The 18549-nt window shown below is 40.0% G+C and overlaps 1 protein-coding gene across 1 annotated transcript in view; it reads left to right on the forward strand.

The window, feature by feature from the left end:
* Positions 1-18549, forward strand: part of LOC105920222 (dynein heavy chain 9, axonemal) — a 211752-nt gene that overhangs the window by 29781 nt on the left and 163422 nt on the right. The window contains exons 17-27 of the mRNA XM_036142589.1: positions 1261-1404; positions 1541-1700; positions 1954-2109; positions 4982-5114; positions 5224-5501; positions 6593-6723; positions 6828-6954; positions 7364-7516; positions 8008-8133; positions 14420-14659; positions 14852-15012. Of these exons, the coding sequence (XP_035998482.1) occupies positions 1261-1404; positions 1541-1700; positions 1954-2109; positions 4982-5114; positions 5224-5501; positions 6593-6723; positions 6828-6954; positions 7364-7516; positions 8008-8133; positions 14420-14659; positions 14852-15012 (1809 nt within the window). The remainder of the gene's footprint in view (positions 1-1260; positions 1405-1540; positions 1701-1953; positions 2110-4981; positions 5115-5223; positions 5502-6592; positions 6724-6827; positions 6955-7363; positions 7517-8007; positions 8134-14419; positions 14660-14851; positions 15013-18549) is intronic.

An 18549-nucleotide genomic window follows, 5' to 3' on the forward strand; every position in this document is an offset into this window, starting at 1 on the left:
GACAGGGGCTGTGACGCCGCGTGTCCTTGTGACTGCCTGCTGGGAGCAGCTCGGTGTCACATGTAAAACAGTTCTATGCGAACACGTCTTCCCACTGAGCAGTTTATAGTGCGACTCTGCGTTAGACGTACGCAGTCATTTAGATTCAGCTCTGCTTGTATCTGTCCGTGCAAGTCTACGCGGTCTCTGGGCCGCCTCTGTGAAGATCATGTCCGTGCAAGAATGTCAGAGACTTAACTAACAATGAGAATCTGTAATGGACTTCCCAAAGCCCCAATCTCAGCACTGTTCCAAATAAGTAAGCAATGCTTTAAAACATAATCTGTGCCAGAAACCAATGCATTGAAGCAAACTCTTAACTAACTGAAAATAAAAATAACCCAATATGTAAGGATTTAGGTTCAGGGGTATGAAATGGTTGGTAACAGGTAGAAAATTAAACTCACATAAGACAGAATTGCAAAGCATGGGTATGAAATGAAGAATTAATAGGTTAAAGGGTCGATTTGACAAGGACTCCTGCTGTTGACACTTATCTTCAAGTTCGCGTTGAACATAAAATGTTTATTTTAATTATTGAAATAGGTTGTTTCAATGTCAAATGTTTGAGTGCTGAAGTTTGGTACAGATGATCAAAAGGATAATGCACCGGTGTTTACTTTTCCGGCATACCATCCTCTTACCCAGAGCCAACATGTTAGAAACATATCAAAGCTGTCTTAAAACCCATGAAACTGTCACATCAACTGCCATATACTGGCTGGAAGCCCCTGAAACTGAAAATTGTTATTGTTACACTCGGGCAACACCATTCCCTGTTCCACCTCTCTTTGGAAGCTACAGTATGTAAGTTGGATGAGCACCTTGGAGAGATAAGCATGTCACCTGAGCTCCCCTTTCTGCTTGACACAACAACGTTATCTTGAAGTTCTCTTAGCCGACAAAGTTAATTGAATCTCAACACGATGCTAATTCATTCATAGGACGAGATTCTTTGTCCTAACTTCTAATTGTCAGATTAGTTATGTGTGTAATTGGTCTCTTAATAATCTGGTGATTATTTCCCCATTAATGTCATGCAAGTCACTGGTAATTGCTGCAGCGTGGCGTTCATGCTGAATGGTTATTGTCGCAGCCAAATCAGGTTTGGCAGTCCTAGAGTCGCTCGTTACCCAAACACCTGCCTGTGTGTTGCAGAGGCTGTGCTAGTGAGCGGGCTCTTATGGGTCCATGTGTGTGTGTGCTGACGCATTTCCCCAGGTTTGACAGCCAGAGGCCATACCAGATGTTGAATGAGTTCCACCTGAAGATCCAGGGACATGAGAAGATAATGGCCTCCCTGATGGCGTCCGCGAGCCTGTTTGAGGTCACAGTCTCAGAGTATAAACAGCTCAGACAATGCAGGTAAGGGAGTACAATGAATGTATAAAATGCCTCCGGCTCAGGCCAGGTTTTTAACTAAAAAAAAAAAAAAAAACCCTCACTGCAGAGATAGTAGTGCCTTGTTGGATTTGTTCATGCTGTTTGCGTTCTCCCACAGGCGTGAGATGGGCCTGTTGAAAGAGCTGTGGGATATGATTACGGTGGTAGAATCCAGCATGGCAGCTTGGAGGACGACTCCCTGGAAGGAGATCAACGTGGAGGACATGGAGCTGGAATGCAAGCGCTTCTCTAAAGATATACGAGGGCTGGATAAAGAGGTGAGGGGCTGCTTTCAGGCGCGTGTCCACGCAAACATGGATATTTTGCAAACCTGCAGTGCTTGTCGCGCTCATTCAAATGCAAATTGAGTTTTTCATGAGATTCTTTGCCCGATTTCTTGAAAAAAAAAATATTTTCACATGTGGAGATTTTTAACAGCACCCAACTGGTTTTTGTGTTAAGCCTGCTGGTTAAATCTTCCTTTTGTATGTCACAAGCTCTTATGCTGAGTGCTGTCTGTTTGTCCTGTAGGTGAGGGCATGGGAGGCCTTCACAGGTCTGGACAGTAGGGTGAAGAATATCCTCGGCTCCTTGCGGGCAGTAGCAGAACTCCAAAACCCCGCAATACGAACCCGGCACTGGCATCAGCTGATGGCTGCTACTGGCGTTCGCTTCACAATGGACCAGGTATGCAATTCTTTTTTTTAAGTTTGCATCCTATCACCATTATTTGATCATTTATATAGTTTATACCTTCATGGTAAACATCCATTTATGTAGATGCTTACATTGAAAGCTTAGAGAGACCATTGGACCATATTTTTCTCACTGTCCACTACCAGGACAGTCTGAAACCCTTCCTGTTCTACGTCAGTTAGGATTGACAAAATTGGTTTTATTTTAAAAATAGCCAAATAGTGACAGGTAATTTTTTAAATTAGTTATTATAGTTATTATTTTTGTTATAAAAAAACAAAAGAGGATGCATTTTCTCATTATTTACTAGTATCTATCTTCAGATGTATGAATTATGTCAAATAGTTTGGGGCATCCTTAAACGACCTTCACACAATCACTTGCTTGGATTTTGGTCCATTCTTCCCACCCATTCACATTCTTAGCTTTGTAAGGGTCCCTTTAAAACATTCACCTTGTTGTCTTTGAGCCATCTTGTAGCTAAATTAAGCATATTCTTAGGATCAATGTCTGTTTGAAAGACCTATTAATGTCAAAGCATTAACTTCTTGGCTGATGCCTTGAGGTGTTGCTTCTGTTTTCCCACATAATGGTATTCTGTTTCAAGTTTTTAATTTTTTTCCTCCAAATCTCTGATAGTCATTTTTCTGAAGCCAAATTATTATATTCTTGTTTCATCAGCGGTCAATGATTTATCTCGGTGTTCTCAGCTCGCACATTGCTTTTCTAACAAGAGGGGACACTCTCAGTTCTGAACAATTTATCTGTGTTGCTTTTCGTTTTTATGCCATTAGCAGCTTTTTAATAACAGAAAATGTTTCAGAGGCAGCTGTATGTCGCGCTGTCAGGAATATTACTGTTGCACTCAGTTATAGTAGAGTGTATAAGGTGTTCCACAGTCACAGACCCACAAGATTAATAAACAAACTACACCGAATGAAAGCAATAATTTATTCTGTATCAAATTTTGAGACTTCCAGCTCTAATTTTCCATTTATATATATTTTAATTTTCATTCATATATTCTGATACATACATATCGATGAGGGCCTCTTTCATGCTCGGGCTCGCACTCAACTCAGGGTTGATTGGACGCTGAGTTTAGTTACATGATGGATATCACCTGTTCTGAAACCGAAAACTCTGAGTATGACAGAGTGAGGTAGAACCTACTCAGAGTAGCTGCTTTCTACTCAGGGTAGATGGGCTGTTCTTACTGAAACTGGGCCCTGAAAGGTGTGATACCTGGACATTGCTATGGGTTTTTTTACTTGCATGACATTGACTACACAGATGAACATGGCCCCTTTGGCATCTGAAAATGGTGCTTAGCAAAAATAAATAATGTTGTTAATCCTAACGGACATAGAATGTGGGTAGTTTAGGCTGATTTAATGTCAGAAAGTATGTAACCATGTGGTTTAATTGAACGTTTATTTTTATGTCTTAACAACTAAAACATGTTATCACCTGAAATCCACTGCTATTGTGATTTTTTTTTTTGTAAACTAGTACGTTCATGAGAAGGTGCTGTGCATATTATTGTCTTTATTATAAAAAAAGCACAGATATTTTATTCTTTCATGTAAGGGAATTAGCAAAGAGGAAGCAGTGGATTGATATTTGTGCAACATATGTTCTACATTTTGGGGTATTTAAACTTGAGCAGTGTTTTTTTTTTTATAGAGATGAACACAGCTCAGCTGAATGCAAATCGAAAGGAAAAATCTTTACGTTTTTTGCTGTTGTGCTTAAGCCAGCATTTTTCCCAATGTTAAGTCAGCAGTTGTCTAGCATAATGAGAGCAGGCTGTGGTGTTATCACTCTGTTCAGATAGAACGCTGAACACTTCAAGCTAATCATCTTCGGATATTAATTGTTTCTCTGTGAGGCCTGGCAGTCTTTGAACCTCCAGCTGCTCCAGTTCTACGGTATCAGCTGGTTGTCAGCCTCTTCCTCCACAGTTCACCGTTATCTGCGTTTATGTTAATATAACCAGATTAACTTCCCAGAAGGTTAAAATTACAGTGAGTTTTTCATCCAGGGACACTAACTACACATATGAGTGCCATTATTTTCCCTAACACCAGAGAACAACCAAAATAATGGAAAAATATGAATTTAATCACAATACCAGAAGACCATGAATGTCAAATTTACATAGACGGCTTTTATTTTTCACAGAACAGGTTAAGATGTGAAAAAGCAAACTACTACTTAACTATATATATATATATATATATATATATGTGTATATGTGTGTGTGTATATATATTTAAAGGGAACTAGGTTATGCAGTGGTGTGCCTTATTCACACATTTTCAACTTTTATTTACATTTCAACCACAAGTGAAAATATGTTTTATTAAAATTTTACGTGACAGGCCAAAAAAGTGTTGCATATATCATCCATCCATTGTCTATACCCACCACTTATCATTTCAGGGTGATAGGGGTTATGATGCCTTTCTCCAACAGTCAGTGAGCTTATGGGTGCCATACCAAATTTCTTTCAATACATTTCTTTGTTTTGTAAATATAACTCACCTGTGTGAAGTTTAACAAGTTTAATCCAGGTCTTCTGTAAAGACCTCAGAGAGTTAAATAATAAATTTTAAATAATGGAATTTGAATACAAATGCAATCCACACAGATTTATTTTTATTAGTCTGAAACTGTGTTTTCTTGGATTTTACAGTCATACACTACTTTGTATTAGTCTATATCACGAAATCCAACTAAATTTCAAAGTTTGCTGATGAAATGTGGAAAAAAAGCCAACAAAAAAATGAAGTTAAAGGTATAGTAGTATTTTTACACTGTAAATGTTGGTAGAGCACCTACACGACTGTCCTGTGAGCAGGAAACAACGCTGGCTGACCTGCTGCAGCTCGACCTGCACTGCTTTGAGGACAGAGTCAGAGAAATCGTGGACAAGGCTGTTAAAGAAATGGGGATGGAGAAGGTTCTGTCTGAGCTCAACTCCACATGGACAGGTAGCAGTAACAGCCGCTTCAGTTTAACCGTTGTCTTCACCCCAACAGCAGTAGTATCAATGTGCCTTTTCAGATCCTATACTACGAGAGATTTCCCCCATCTTTTCAGGTATGCAGTTCCAGTACGAGCCCCACCACAGGACCCGGGTGCCTCTGCTCCGCATGGATGAGGAGCTAATAGAAACCCTGGAAGATAACCAGGTTCAGCTTCAGAACATCATGTCATCAAAGTACATAGCACACTTCCTGGATGAAGTGTCTTCGTGGCAGAGCAAGCTTTCCGTGGCGGACTCGGTCATCTCTATCTGGTTCGAGGTGCAGCGGACGTGGACCCACCTGGAGAGCATCTTCATCGGCTCCGAGGACATCCGCTCTCAGCTGCCTGAGGTCAAGCACAGAACATTTCTACACACACGCTGACAGTTACCTGAAGCTGTGAATGTCTTGCGTGCAGTGCTTTGCAAAAATGATTCATAATCTGCAACCCTAAACAAAATTAGTTAATGAATTACATAATTCCATGTTTATGGATTTTTAACTAGTGAGGGAGAAAAACGGCACTTTATTTTGTCACTGTCACATTTCGGTATAGTGCTCTAAAAAAAGGACACATCTCTCAAACTTTTCACATTTATTACTGTGCAACCTTAAACTTAATGGAATGTGATGAGCCAATAAATATATATGTTTTTTCTTTCTTTCTTTTGTCTTTAAACAAGTAGGAACTGTTCCATTCAACCCAGTTTACTCTAATCCCCTTAAATGAAATGCAACGCAACCGGCAGTATTAAGAAATCACATGCTTAGTGAACAAGGTTCCTCTCAGTGTATGGATCCAGCTGTTCGGTGAAAGCCCCTGTGGTTTGTTAGAGAACATCTGTAAAGACACAGCAGGAACTCCTCATTCCTCTGAACACACAATCCGCACTAATGAAATTCACAGTTAGTGGGAAGATGCTGGTAAATACACGGCAAACCCGTCAGAGGGTTGACTGAGGTGGACATTCATCGGTTAGCAGGTAAAAAGCCCTAAATATAAGTTGGTGAGCTAGGTTGAGACAAAAAAATTGTCATACGTTGCTCGTAAGAATGGTCAGAGAAAAGCCTACGTCCTAAAGTTTGCCGTCCACAGATGCCCTTCATTCAGTCTGACAGAGCTAGTTTTAGTCCCTTTCCTGTGAAGTTAGAAGAAGCATAACCCCGAGAGGCTGTGTGCAAATGGATATTAAAGTTAAAGTCCCGAACCTCTCCTTTAAGCTCCTGTGCACGTGCGTGTTAGCTTCCAGCTTTGTCATCACAATATGATCTGAGATATTGCCCTTTTGTCTTGGTTTGGGAGCTGAGATTCTAAAACTTTTTAGTCACCCCCCCCCCTGTGCTGAGACTGCTTCAGCCCAGATGTTTGCTTCTAAGGTTTCCTTCATCTTTCCTGGGCCTGAAATCCTCCCGCCTTTTTTCTCCGGTGAAATCCATTGCAGGACTCCAGGCGCTTCGAGGGGATTGATGCCGATTTCAAAGAGCTGGCAAAGTCCATGCGTCGGACGCCTAACGTGGTGGAGGCCACCAATAAGCCGGGTCTGTTTGGTAAACTGGAGGAAGTTCAGAGCAGGTGAGAGAGAGTCAACGAAAAGTAGGTTCATGCTTGGCAACGTGCGCTCCTTACACGCAAACATCGACCGCTGGTGTGTTTTGTGTTTTCTTTTTCGTTTTTAGGCTCGCTCTGTGTGAAAAAGCTCTGGCAGAGTACCTGGACACCAAGCGTCTGGCCTTCCCTAGATTCTACTTCATTTCTTCAGCTGATTTGTTAGACATCCTGTCTAATGGGACCAACCCCCAGCAGGTTGCTTGTTTAAGAAGAAACTTTCCTCTTGTCTTCAATCAGTTTGATCTTAAAACGCATGCAATGCACTCTATGGTACTTTAGTCAACTCCTGCTGTTTTTTGGCAATACCTTCAGTATCCACACAGGGGCAATGTTGATCACAGGTGCCCAGACTGCTGCAGCCGTCTACATCTGGACATTATGTTATGTGTTTTCACCTCAAAAAAAAAAAAAAAGCGGTTAAGAACGTTGTCGTGGCTTTCTCTTAGAGAAACTAAGCAGGCATGGAGGCGAATACGAGGAGTGCCCTTCTGTTACCTTCGCCGCACCGATGCATTTATACATGAGGCCGCTGCGGAAAATAAACAAAGTGTGAGCTGGGTGTAGATCAAGCCAGTGTTTATTGTGTCTCCGTGTGTTTGCTCAGGTCCAGAAGCATCTGTCTAAGCTGTTCGACAACATCGCTAAGATGCAGTTTGGAGCAGACGAAGAGGGAAATCCTTCTAAGGCTGCCTTGGGCATGTACAGCAAAGAGGACGAGTATGTCCCTTTTAATCAGGCCTGCGACTGCTCTGGACAGGTAAAACAGTCCCGCAGTATTTTATCCATGCCGCTAACATGATGGCACCATATCTTCTATATTTGTCTAAATGCTGAAGACATTTATTGCCTGTCTTCATTATGCTGCTGATTGTGACACCGAAGCTGTCGAGGATAAATGTAATAGATGGGAGAAATTCACTTACCTGTCATTTCCTCTGATGTAGAGAACGGAGGAAATATACAGATATCAGAGACAGATATTGCTGCACGCAATAAAGCAGACAAATGAAACTGATTCTGCCTTTGCCCCTGGGGGTTTTTGCATATCAAAACACATAAGTCCATTAATTTTTTATTACATCCTTTGGTATCTGCCTGACTTTACTTCCACTTGAATGCTTATAAATGACCTCATTAGAGCTCACGGGAAAAGAGATCCCCTTTGTGTTCATATAAGACGCATGTTACTGATTTTTTTTTTGCACGTTTGAATTTGTGCACCTGTTTGGCGTCTCCGTTCCGTTTCAGGTGGAGATGTGGCTGAACCGGGTGCTGGACACCATGCGCGCCACGGTCCGCCATGAGATGACCGAGGCAGTGGCGGCTTATGAGGACAAACCCAGGGAGCAGTGGCTGTTTGACTATCCGGCTCAGGTAAACAGGCTCAGTAGATGCACGGTATAGTACTTCCCAAACTATTTCCGAATTTTATCACAAAACACCATGGTCGTTCCGCTGGAGCTCAGGCTGCGTGTTTAGGGTTTTTGTCCTGCTGGAAGATGAACATCGTCCCCAGTCTCAGGCCTTTTGCAGCATCCAGCCGGTTCTCTCCTGGGCTTTCCATGTATTTACACTGCAAAAACAGAACTAGAAATAAATAAAAATGTCTTTAAAATTAGTGCATTTGTCCTTGATTTGAGCAGGTAAATACGATGATTTGCCAATGGAATGAAATTTTTGCACTTAAAATAGGAACAATTCATCTCCATCATCTTATTTTAAGTGCAGTATGTCTAATTATCTTATTTTAGGGCTCAAAATACTCAGATAATCTTATTTACCTGCTCAAATCAAGAATAAATACACTAACTTTAAGAATATTTTACTTATTTTTAGATCCGTTTTTGCAGTGTAGCGTTAGCCATCTTCAAATCAATTCTGACCAGCTTCTTTGTCCCTGATGGGGGAAAAAGATAATCGCCGCAGATAATGCAGGCAACTTTTTAGTTGTAGCACGTGGCAGAAAATGGTGGAAAAGGACACGAAGAGCTGATTTATAAAGGTTTATTTTAAAGACGGTGAAATAAACAATTAAATGGAGAAAATCAAGCCTGCAAAAAAAAAAAGGTTTAGTCAGACAACAACCCAAGGAGGACATGTGAGGGGACTTTCATGTTGCAAATCGACAAAACTGAATGGGTCATAAGACAATTCCTCTTTGTGGCACTCAGAAATAATACTGACTGCACAAACTGCTGCACGTTATTTTGGTTTAGTAGCATCACAATAACAAAACTACTTGGATGAAGTATTTGGTAGACTTAGACTTAGACAACTTTATTTGTCATTTTGTATGCACAGAGTGCGTACAGAACGAAATTTCGTTGCATACAGCTTGTAAGTTGCAGTAAAATTAAATTACAGTATAAGGTGCAGCAGTCATTTAAAAGTAAACAATTTAAATGTAGACAATGCAGGAGAAGTCACAGTGTACAGGTGAGTATTTTTAAAACCATGTGTATGTGCAGAAATTAGGGCATTTGTGCAAGAATACAGCTTGTAAGTTACAGTAGATTTAAAATACAGTATAAGGTGTAGCAGTGATTTAAAAGTAAAACAATTGAAATGTAAACAATTAGGCAATAATATTTCAGGTACATGAGATTAAAACATTATTGAATGACTTTAATTGTTCTTTTTGGCCACACCTGATCCACATCTTAGTGACCAAGCCCTTTAAATCTGGGGAGAGAGAGTTGGACCTTCTGATAAAAACAAAGAAAAAGTGAGGGCAATGTGTATTAGTAACAGCTGGCATTGTCATAACATTGTCATTGACAATCATATTACAATCATATTACAATGTGAAGGTTTTCTAAGACCGTACAGCCCTAAGACTGACAACAGTTAATGGAGTGGTGATGTGCAAAAGGCCATTGTTATGTGACCAAATCAAATGGATAACAGATTTGACAGTAAGGGCATGGTTGGTGGCTCCATGTCCATGGCTGTGACATGAGCAGCCATTTGGTGCAGAAGTATAAAAGCATAGCATCCCGCCTTGCAACAAGTCAGCTTGCAGGAGTCTGAGCTGCCCTTTGAGATCCTGTAAAGCATCTCCGTGGGATAAGTGACGCTGTTGTTAACTAGGCAAACATGAGGGGACTGGGTTAAGCTCTACATAAGGCAGTGTTTACAGAGATGGACACGTGGTCGCCCAACTCATTACCAGCATTGTCTTGCATTCACACCCCATTCCATGATGCCTGGATTAACATAGGAGTTTGTTTTCAGAAGGATTCCTCCTCTATTAGTGCTGCCCTACATGGATGTCATGGTCATCAGTGGCATTCATTTTGTCAGCCACTCTGTGGGCAGCCTTCTTTGGCAGCCTACTGTACCACATGGAACCATTAGTCCCACAAATGGCAGCCATTGAGAAATGTTGACATGCAAGGGTTGTATACAGTCTAATAGCCGTATCTGAGTTGCAAATGCACATGGCTTCTGGTTTTATAACGGTCTGCACACAATTAGTTGATATTCCTGTGCTGTTCTTTGTCTTGGGTGTGTAAAACTCTTACAAAATGTGTGACTATTACTTGTGAACCATTTACTTATTCATTCCAGCAGTGGGTCACGGTGGCTCCGTCCACACTGCAGGGAGATGCAACCCAAATCAGATCTTTTTGTCCATACGCAACCCGTGTTTTGTCTTTTTCACGGCAGTGTGAATGGCCCAAGACTCTGGTCTTTTCACCTCCCCAAAAAGTCACTTCCATATGTGGTACTAATTCAAACATGTATCGGAATTTTTTTTTTTCGGTGTCCGGTGTCTGATTGGTGATGTTGCTTTTTATCCGTCTTTCACGTCACTCTCCTGTCTCTCACTACACGTCCACACACAGTAGTAGCAGTTAGCGCTCCATAAAAGACAAAAATTGAGCATCAAGACCTGCAGTGTGCCAAATGACATCCAAAGCAGACCCTTCTGTTAGGGTGTTTAATGCTTTTTATCAGTGAGTACATTTCCATTGTCTCAAGATGATTTTCAAACAGTTAATAAACAATCTGAACTCTTCAGGAATGTTTTCAGCTGACATAGAGAAAGTGATGATTTGAAACAGATATACAGTACTGTACAGTTTGGGACATCTGTCCTCCATCAGCAGTTTTCCATGAAGCATTTAGATACATTCACTGACTCACCTGGGGTTATAATTCTAGGGTTGCTTAAATATTTAAACCCGTGAAGAATAGCTATTAAAATATTGTTTTTGTTCCCTATAAAACCATTAGGCTCGATTGCATTTATTTTTAGATGCAACTAAGTTGTTTTGATCCCTTTAGTTTTTCACTACCCAAGCTTCTTGCAAGTCCTACAGTTGTTCCTGAAGACATGTAAAAATGACAATTTTTTTAGAAAACTGAAAGCTTTACCTGAGAATTATACAGTCCTGTGATGGACTGGTGACCTATCCATGATGAACTCCACCTCTCGCCCAATGATCGCTGGAGACCCTTCACAGATAAGCCGGGTAAGATAATGAATGGATGGATGAAAGTGATAACCTGGCCAGCCAGATTGATTATGTGTAGCACTCTGGTTCTGCACATTATCAAACTGTGACTCCCATCGAATCCGTTTGGGGACAGGAGGGACATTCAGCAGAACTCTCCGAGCTGATTGGGCGAAGCGACACCTAGTACCCCCCTACCAAAGGTTTGCTGTCAGCCAATCACGGTATCAAATTAAAACATAATCAGCAGACGTCATGAGAAACCACAAGAAGGTAAGCCAGTGAAGGCGCTGCTTGCTGTTCTTCTTTCAAAGATGAAAATGTGGATTCTGACAAAACAGATGTGACAGCAGCAGCTACAAGTGCGTCCTCCAGCGCTGTCATGTCTGTGTTGGTTCAGCTGTGGACTCAGCAGCTCTTGCTTTTGTCGCAGTGGTATGTCCCGCCTTAAGCCACAATACTGCAACATGATTGGCCCGAACGGTTCTTGGTCCGGATACAAGCGGTTGAAGCCGGAGCGGCACAAGATGGATTCTTGTGTTTTTGTGAACACACAAATATCATGACAATTCATCTTGCAGGCTAGCTAATGCAAATTATACAGTCATGAGGAAAAGAAAGCCTGTGCTCTTTTAAGGTTTAATGCTGGACAGCAAATTTGAACAGACTGGAGGTTCATAACATACCTAGTCCTGTAAAATCTCAAATTCAGCTCTTGCGATGTTTTTTTTTTAGTTTCTCTCAGCATTGCATGTTCTGGTGTTGGATTTAATGTTGTCGGACGTCCAATCATGGGGAAGATTTGAATATCTTCAGCGTGAGAATAATCTCTCTGTGGCATTATGGAGCTCAAGCTGTTTGGAGATGCCTTTCTAATGCATCCTAGATTCATGGGTAACAGTAGATAGTTGGGCTGATTTCTATCCAACTTGGCACCTCCGTGTTTCAGGTTGTTGCAGTATGTTGCCCCAGAGCAACAAACCGCAAGATCTCCTGCGTTTATGGAGTCTCTCACACAGACGATGATTAGGTAATTGATTCCTTTGATAAGCTGTAGCTGGCTTCTACTTTTCCTCTTGTTCTTTGAAGGCAGCAAGTGTTTATGTAATTCTGCAATCTGCTTTTCCATTTGTGTTTCATCTTTGTTTACTAAATAATGACAGCGTAAACTCTTTTGTTCACTCAAGGTTAGATTTTTATTTTTTTTTCCCCAGCATCTGCTGAAGATCAGAGGACGTCCAGCTATGTAAAACCCTTTTATCATGATTGGAAATCTTCTGACATCATCTGTTTATTTTACCACTTGGTCAGTAACACAAGGCAAACCATGGCTTGAACCAACGAATAGCTTAAATGTGGTTATTAATATTTTAATAACCTAAATACTTATTTAGCTATTTCTTAAAATGTCACTCATTAGAATATGCATTTTGTTTAGAGAGAGATAAAGAGATTTAAGTTTGTATGAAACAGCATCACTTCCATTTTTGTTGGCGTAGAAAATGAAATATGGCAGTCAAACGTGCATAAGAAAAAAGTGTCCCTGAGACTTTTAGAGATGTCCCTGTGGGTTTGTGACTCAACCCCTTACATTTGTGTTCGCTAGGCTGAGAGGGTTCTGCTGTTGTGCAGCTGTCATATTGCAGGGTCTAAAAAAAAAACTATTTCTGGGCTTTTACTTGGCCACCGCAAGACAGCTGTGTGTTGGAGGCATTAGCAGCTGCCGTGTAATTCAACATTAATGGGAAAAGATAACTAGCGATGTAAGAACAGAATGAGGATATTGTGTAACATCCGACAATACCATTGCTCTTCCAAATAGTTGGTGTACTAAGGTTTTTTCATTTATTTTTAAGCAGCGTTTGTTTGTGTCTCTCTGACACTATGACGGGCCAAACGTTTGGGCCAAAAAAATACTTTCTCATCAGCATTTTCATCGCTATTGTGATTACCATTGCAAAATATGGCTGCCAATTTAGATGAAAGTGTATTCGTGTGTCAGTCAAAGTGGAAACATGAACCGGATTGAGAAGCCACGATGGCCGATTCTTTGCTCAGAGATGCAAGTGTTCTATTTGGTGTTATGTGTTTAGTCAAAAGTAGGTTTTCTCAACACCTCTGCTCATGCCTGTTGCATAATTGTCATTTTTGAGATGCGGTAACCCCCCCCCGCCCCCCCCATCATTTGCTGATCACAAAGGAAACGTGAGACTCTAGCACCAATGTGTATGAACACCAGGGTTTGTTATTACCAAAGTGCCCTAAAACTGATTCCCTGCAATAATTTGTACATACCACAGTAGTGGCCATCTCATTTCAAACATTACCTTACAGCTTTCGGCTTTTCCTAAAATTCTGATGCCTTTTTCACATGAAATATTGGAGTTTGTTGCTGCGTATAATGTTTAAAGGTATAAACGTATAAAGAATTCTAACCTGCAAAATTGGAGGTAGTATTAACCTTCAAAATGAATTATATTACTTTGCTTAATATCAACCTTTTCTGTGATTCCCCTAATGCAGGGGTGTCAAACATACGGCCCGTGGGCCTGTTCCGGCCCGCCGACGATTTAGTCCGGCCCGGTGGCGAAATACATTATTATTATTCAACAACAAAACAAAAAAAAAGAAAAAAAAGAAAAGGTGAAAGAAAGAGGAGATAAAAGGTAGAGAATGATAAAACAATTATTGAAAAAAAAAGTACTTTGTTTAATTGAAAATCTGCAGTTCCTATATTTTCCATGAGGGGCGCTGTGTTTTAATCAGCAGATGGTAGCACTGAGCTGCAGATGAGGAAAACTGATTTTAAATCATTTCTTAATTTTTATCTGTTTGATGTATTTTGTCATGCAGGACCGTGTTTTTAAGTTCCAAAAAATGTGAATAAATGTTTTTCAACATTGTACAATCACTGTGATCAGTTCTTATGCATAATGCACAAGTAAATGTTTAACTGAGTTAAAGTATTGTTGAAATTGCACATACTTTTCTTAAAAATGCTGAGGTTATTCATAATATATTGTGTAAAAGTGAATTCATTTATTATAAAAATCAACAACAAGTCCACTTTTATAAGTTCTATTTAATCTTGCAATGAGTTTACTCGTGTGGCCCTCTTGGGATCAGATTAAGCTGTATGCGGCCCCTCAACCAAAATGAGTTTGACACCCCTGATCTAATGTCTTAACTCCTCCATTCAGGTTGCACTGACCTGCACTCAGATCTGGTGGACGTCTGACGTCAACATTGCTTTTGCCCGTCTCGAGGAAGGCTATGACAACTCCATGAAGGAGTACTACAGGAAGCAGGTATCTCAGCTCAACACCCTCATCGCCTTGCTGATTGGCCAGCTCTCGCCAGGCGACAGGCAGAAGGTCATGACCGTCTGCACGATCGACGTCCACGCCAGAGACGTGGTGGCCAAGATGATCAGTCAGAAGGTGAGAGCGAATCTGGCAAGCACGCATGCTGTGTGCCACTTTTTGAGAGGCTTTTACTAGTAAGTAATGCATTCAAGATATTCAGACAAGGCATTAGCATAATAAGAGGGTGGAAACGCGCAGATTATTTTGGGCTCATCTCAAGTCTTGGCAGCCTCCTGAAACTTTTTTCTTCCTGTCTCGTCTTTGAAGGTGGAGAATTCTCAGGCCTTTGTGTGGCTCTCTCAGCTGAGGCATCGCTGGGACGAGGGGGACAGGCACTGCTTTGCCAACATCTGCGATGCCCAGTTTCTCTACTCGTATGAATATCTGGGCAACACGCCACGACTCGTCATCACTCCCCTAACAGACAGGTATAAAGACCTCATCCTTGGCAAATTGTGATGGTTTCGTTTTCCTTGGACCGTTACTGCAGTTACCAGTGAGGACAGTGATAGATTTACAGCACAACTGAAGATCTCCGGCTTGCTCTGAACTTTCCATAAACACACAGTTATCAGATGATCGGGCTGTATATTTATTCAATTCAATTCAATTCAATTTTATTTATATAGCGCCAAATCATGAAACATGTCATCTCAAGGCACTTTATAAAATCAAGTTCAATCATATTATACAGATTGGGTCCGATTATACAGATTGGTCAAAAATGTCCTATATAAGGAAACCAGTTGATTGCATCAAAGTCCCGACAAGCAGCATTCACTCCTGGGGAACCGTAGAGCCACAGGGAGAGTCGTCTGCATTGTACATGGCTTTGCTGCAAACCCTCATATTGAGCAAGCATGAAGCGACAGTGGGAAGAAAAACTCCCCATTAACGGGAAGGAAAACCTCCGGCAGAACCGGGCTCAGTATGAACGGTCATCTGCCTCGACCGACTGGGGTTACAGAAGACAGAACAGAGACACAACAAGAGAGACAAAAAAGCACAGAAGCACACATTGACTGTTCATGTACACTGACACTGATATGTTGTTGAGTAGTATCTTTATTTTTGTTTTTTTAAATGCGACATATTTATTGTTTGATACTTATAGTTTTCAAATGTATTTATAAAAAACAGAGCATTTCAATTTGACCTGTCTGGATCAGTGTAATGCATTATGTAAAGTAATGCAAAACACAGTAGCGTGAGCGCGAGGAGCGTTGCGTGACGCAGTTCGAAGGAGGGGCGCAGCCCATTAACCGGACACCGTAGTGTGTGTCAAGCTAATAACAGCTAGCTCATTAGCCTACGTTGACCAGGAGGTTTTCTTCCAGACAGGAATTTTACTGAACGTTTTCTGTTGCACTAAAAACATTGAGCATTTTTTGTAAACAATCGAGGTTTAGCCATGGCGGGGGAAAGGGGGGGGGGGGGGGGGGGGGGAGGGGGTAAAGCATGGCAGCCCGTTAGGCTTAATAATTAGATGGGGAAACCCTGCAGTATAAGTTTCTTAAGAACAATACAAGTTAACTTACAAAAAAAGAAACTATGTCAGATTATTTTCAAGTTCAATTGAGTAAAGGGGTCTTTAATTTCTTTGAATATCTGTGGACTTTGAGCAGCTCTTTGAGAGATTGGTAAATAATACAACAATTTAGCAACCACCTCTGAAATATGTCTGTACTGGAGAACATCTAAGAACCTCTGCTTATTTGACCCATGTGTTCCTAATGAAGAATAACGATGTCAAACATCTGTTGAATAGAAAGATTTAAGACGATTAAAAACCCATAAAATGGATCCCGGTGTGACGAGCAAGCCAATGGGATGCTTAGAATACTTAAAATTTCCTGCCACTGTTATAAGTTAGTGGCCAAATTTTAAATCATGTGAACAAGATGAAAATGTAACTGATCTTTGGCCATGAGGAATGTTACAGTGATTTTTTTTTCTCTTTTTTTCTTTGTTGAAATAAAATCTTTTAGGAAGGAAGTCGATCTTGACTTGCCTATAAGTTGCAACCGTTATAAGCATTGGCACCTGAACGGATATGTTTACTGAATCTAAAGATTCAGTAAATAAGATGATCTATTTGAGGCCAAACGCTCAACATGATTAAACTAACCTGATTATCTAAATTAGCTGATTTGAGTTTGATTTCATTGACATAAAGCTAATTAAACTTTATTTGTGTCTGATAGCAGTATAGTGATTGCTAGCTAAACCAGGGTGCCACACATTTGTTAATGATGCTGATAAATCCACAGAAACTTTGTATAGCTCTGTTATGCTTCATTGCAAGGTTATGTAACTGCTATGACTTTCAATAAGCCAAAAATAATGTTACACCTGTTCTGGGTATTTATGCAAACGCTCTGTCTGCTCTAATGAAGATTTCCTGTCTATGGGCTGTAGGACACTTTATTATTTATCCTTCAGGAGCCCCTATAAATTTCTCTTCATCTGATGACTTTGGTTCTGGTGCTGGTTCTGGCTTTTAGAGCCAGAATGTGGCTGATATCGCTTTGGTTGACTTGCCTCTTGTCTTGCTCCTTTTACATCTAGATTTTTCCTTTCTCCTGTCAAGGTGGCGTAATGGCCTGGCATTATACAATAGACTCCTGAGGGTTCATTCCGACAAATCACCTAGATGCATTATGAATGTCTCAGTAGTTAATAAAAAAACAGAAACAATATATGATGGAAAAAGGTTTTGGACACTGATGCAATAACAAGTGTTGCTAACAGGTGCATTTAAATATTACTTTCAAGCATGTATTGTGTGGTGAAATCAGGTAAGAGAATAGGAGTATTCTTTTTACCCTGTGTGTAAGTGTACGTATGTATGTATATATGTATGTATATATGTATGTATGTATATATGTATGTATGTATATATGTATGTATGTATATATATGTATATATATATATATATATATATATTATTATATATATATATATATATCTATAATATTATATATATAATATAATATATATAATATACACTATACTATCTATCTATCTTCTACTATTATCTATATATCTACTATATATCTATATCTATATCTATATTTATATTATATATATATATATATATATATATATATATCTATATATACATATATATATATATCTATATTAATATAGAGAGAGCGAGAGAGAGAGCGAGGATATCGATAGCGAGAGCGAGGATTTATATAGATAGATTAGATATTGAGATATATATATATATATATTATATATATATATATTTATATATATATATTAGTATCTATCTAGATGACTATATAATAATATGGACATCTTACAGTAAGGGCAAGTTTAAAGCAGTTTACAGATTCTCATATTCACAGACTAAAAGATGAAAAGTTTCTAATCTGACCATTACAATTATCTTTCTCCAAGGATCTTTGCTTCATCTTAAATCTGTATGCACCAAACCATTCAGAACAGCTCACTCGGCATGCAGCCAACAGCTTGTTTGTTCACACGCACAGTTCTGCAGGACGTCCAATAAACTACACAGAGATGAATACCTGTCTCCCAGACTCCTTTGGCAAACTGCGGCGTTTGAATTTGTTTCCTGGCTGACCAGTGCTCCCTTTGAAGCCTGAACAAAGCAGAAACAATGGGCTTTGATGGCCGCTTCAGCAGCCATGTAGCAGGACTTCACCATATGGTGCACGCCCTCACTGCACCTCACAGCTTGCTACTGGGTTTTATTCTAACATTTTAGCAGGAACAAGGAAGCAAGGTATCAAATCCTTTAATCGATGCTTTGAGAAAAACGGATGGAGAAGGATTTGGTGAATGATATTGTAATGTAAGTCTCTTCATGGCACAGACATCAAGAAGACAATTTCATGTACATAATTCAATTTGAAAGCAGTAAACATCACACATTTTAACATTGAATGTTAAAATGATCTTTGTTTTAAATGCTTTGTATACCTAAAGTACAA

This window comes from Fundulus heteroclitus, chromosome 10 (assembly GCF_011125445.2).
Source record: "Fundulus heteroclitus isolate FHET01 chromosome 10, MU-UCD_Fhet_4.1, whole genome shotgun sequence".
Lineage (NCBI taxonomy): Eukaryota > Metazoa > Chordata > Actinopteri > Cyprinodontiformes > Fundulidae > Fundulus > Fundulus heteroclitus.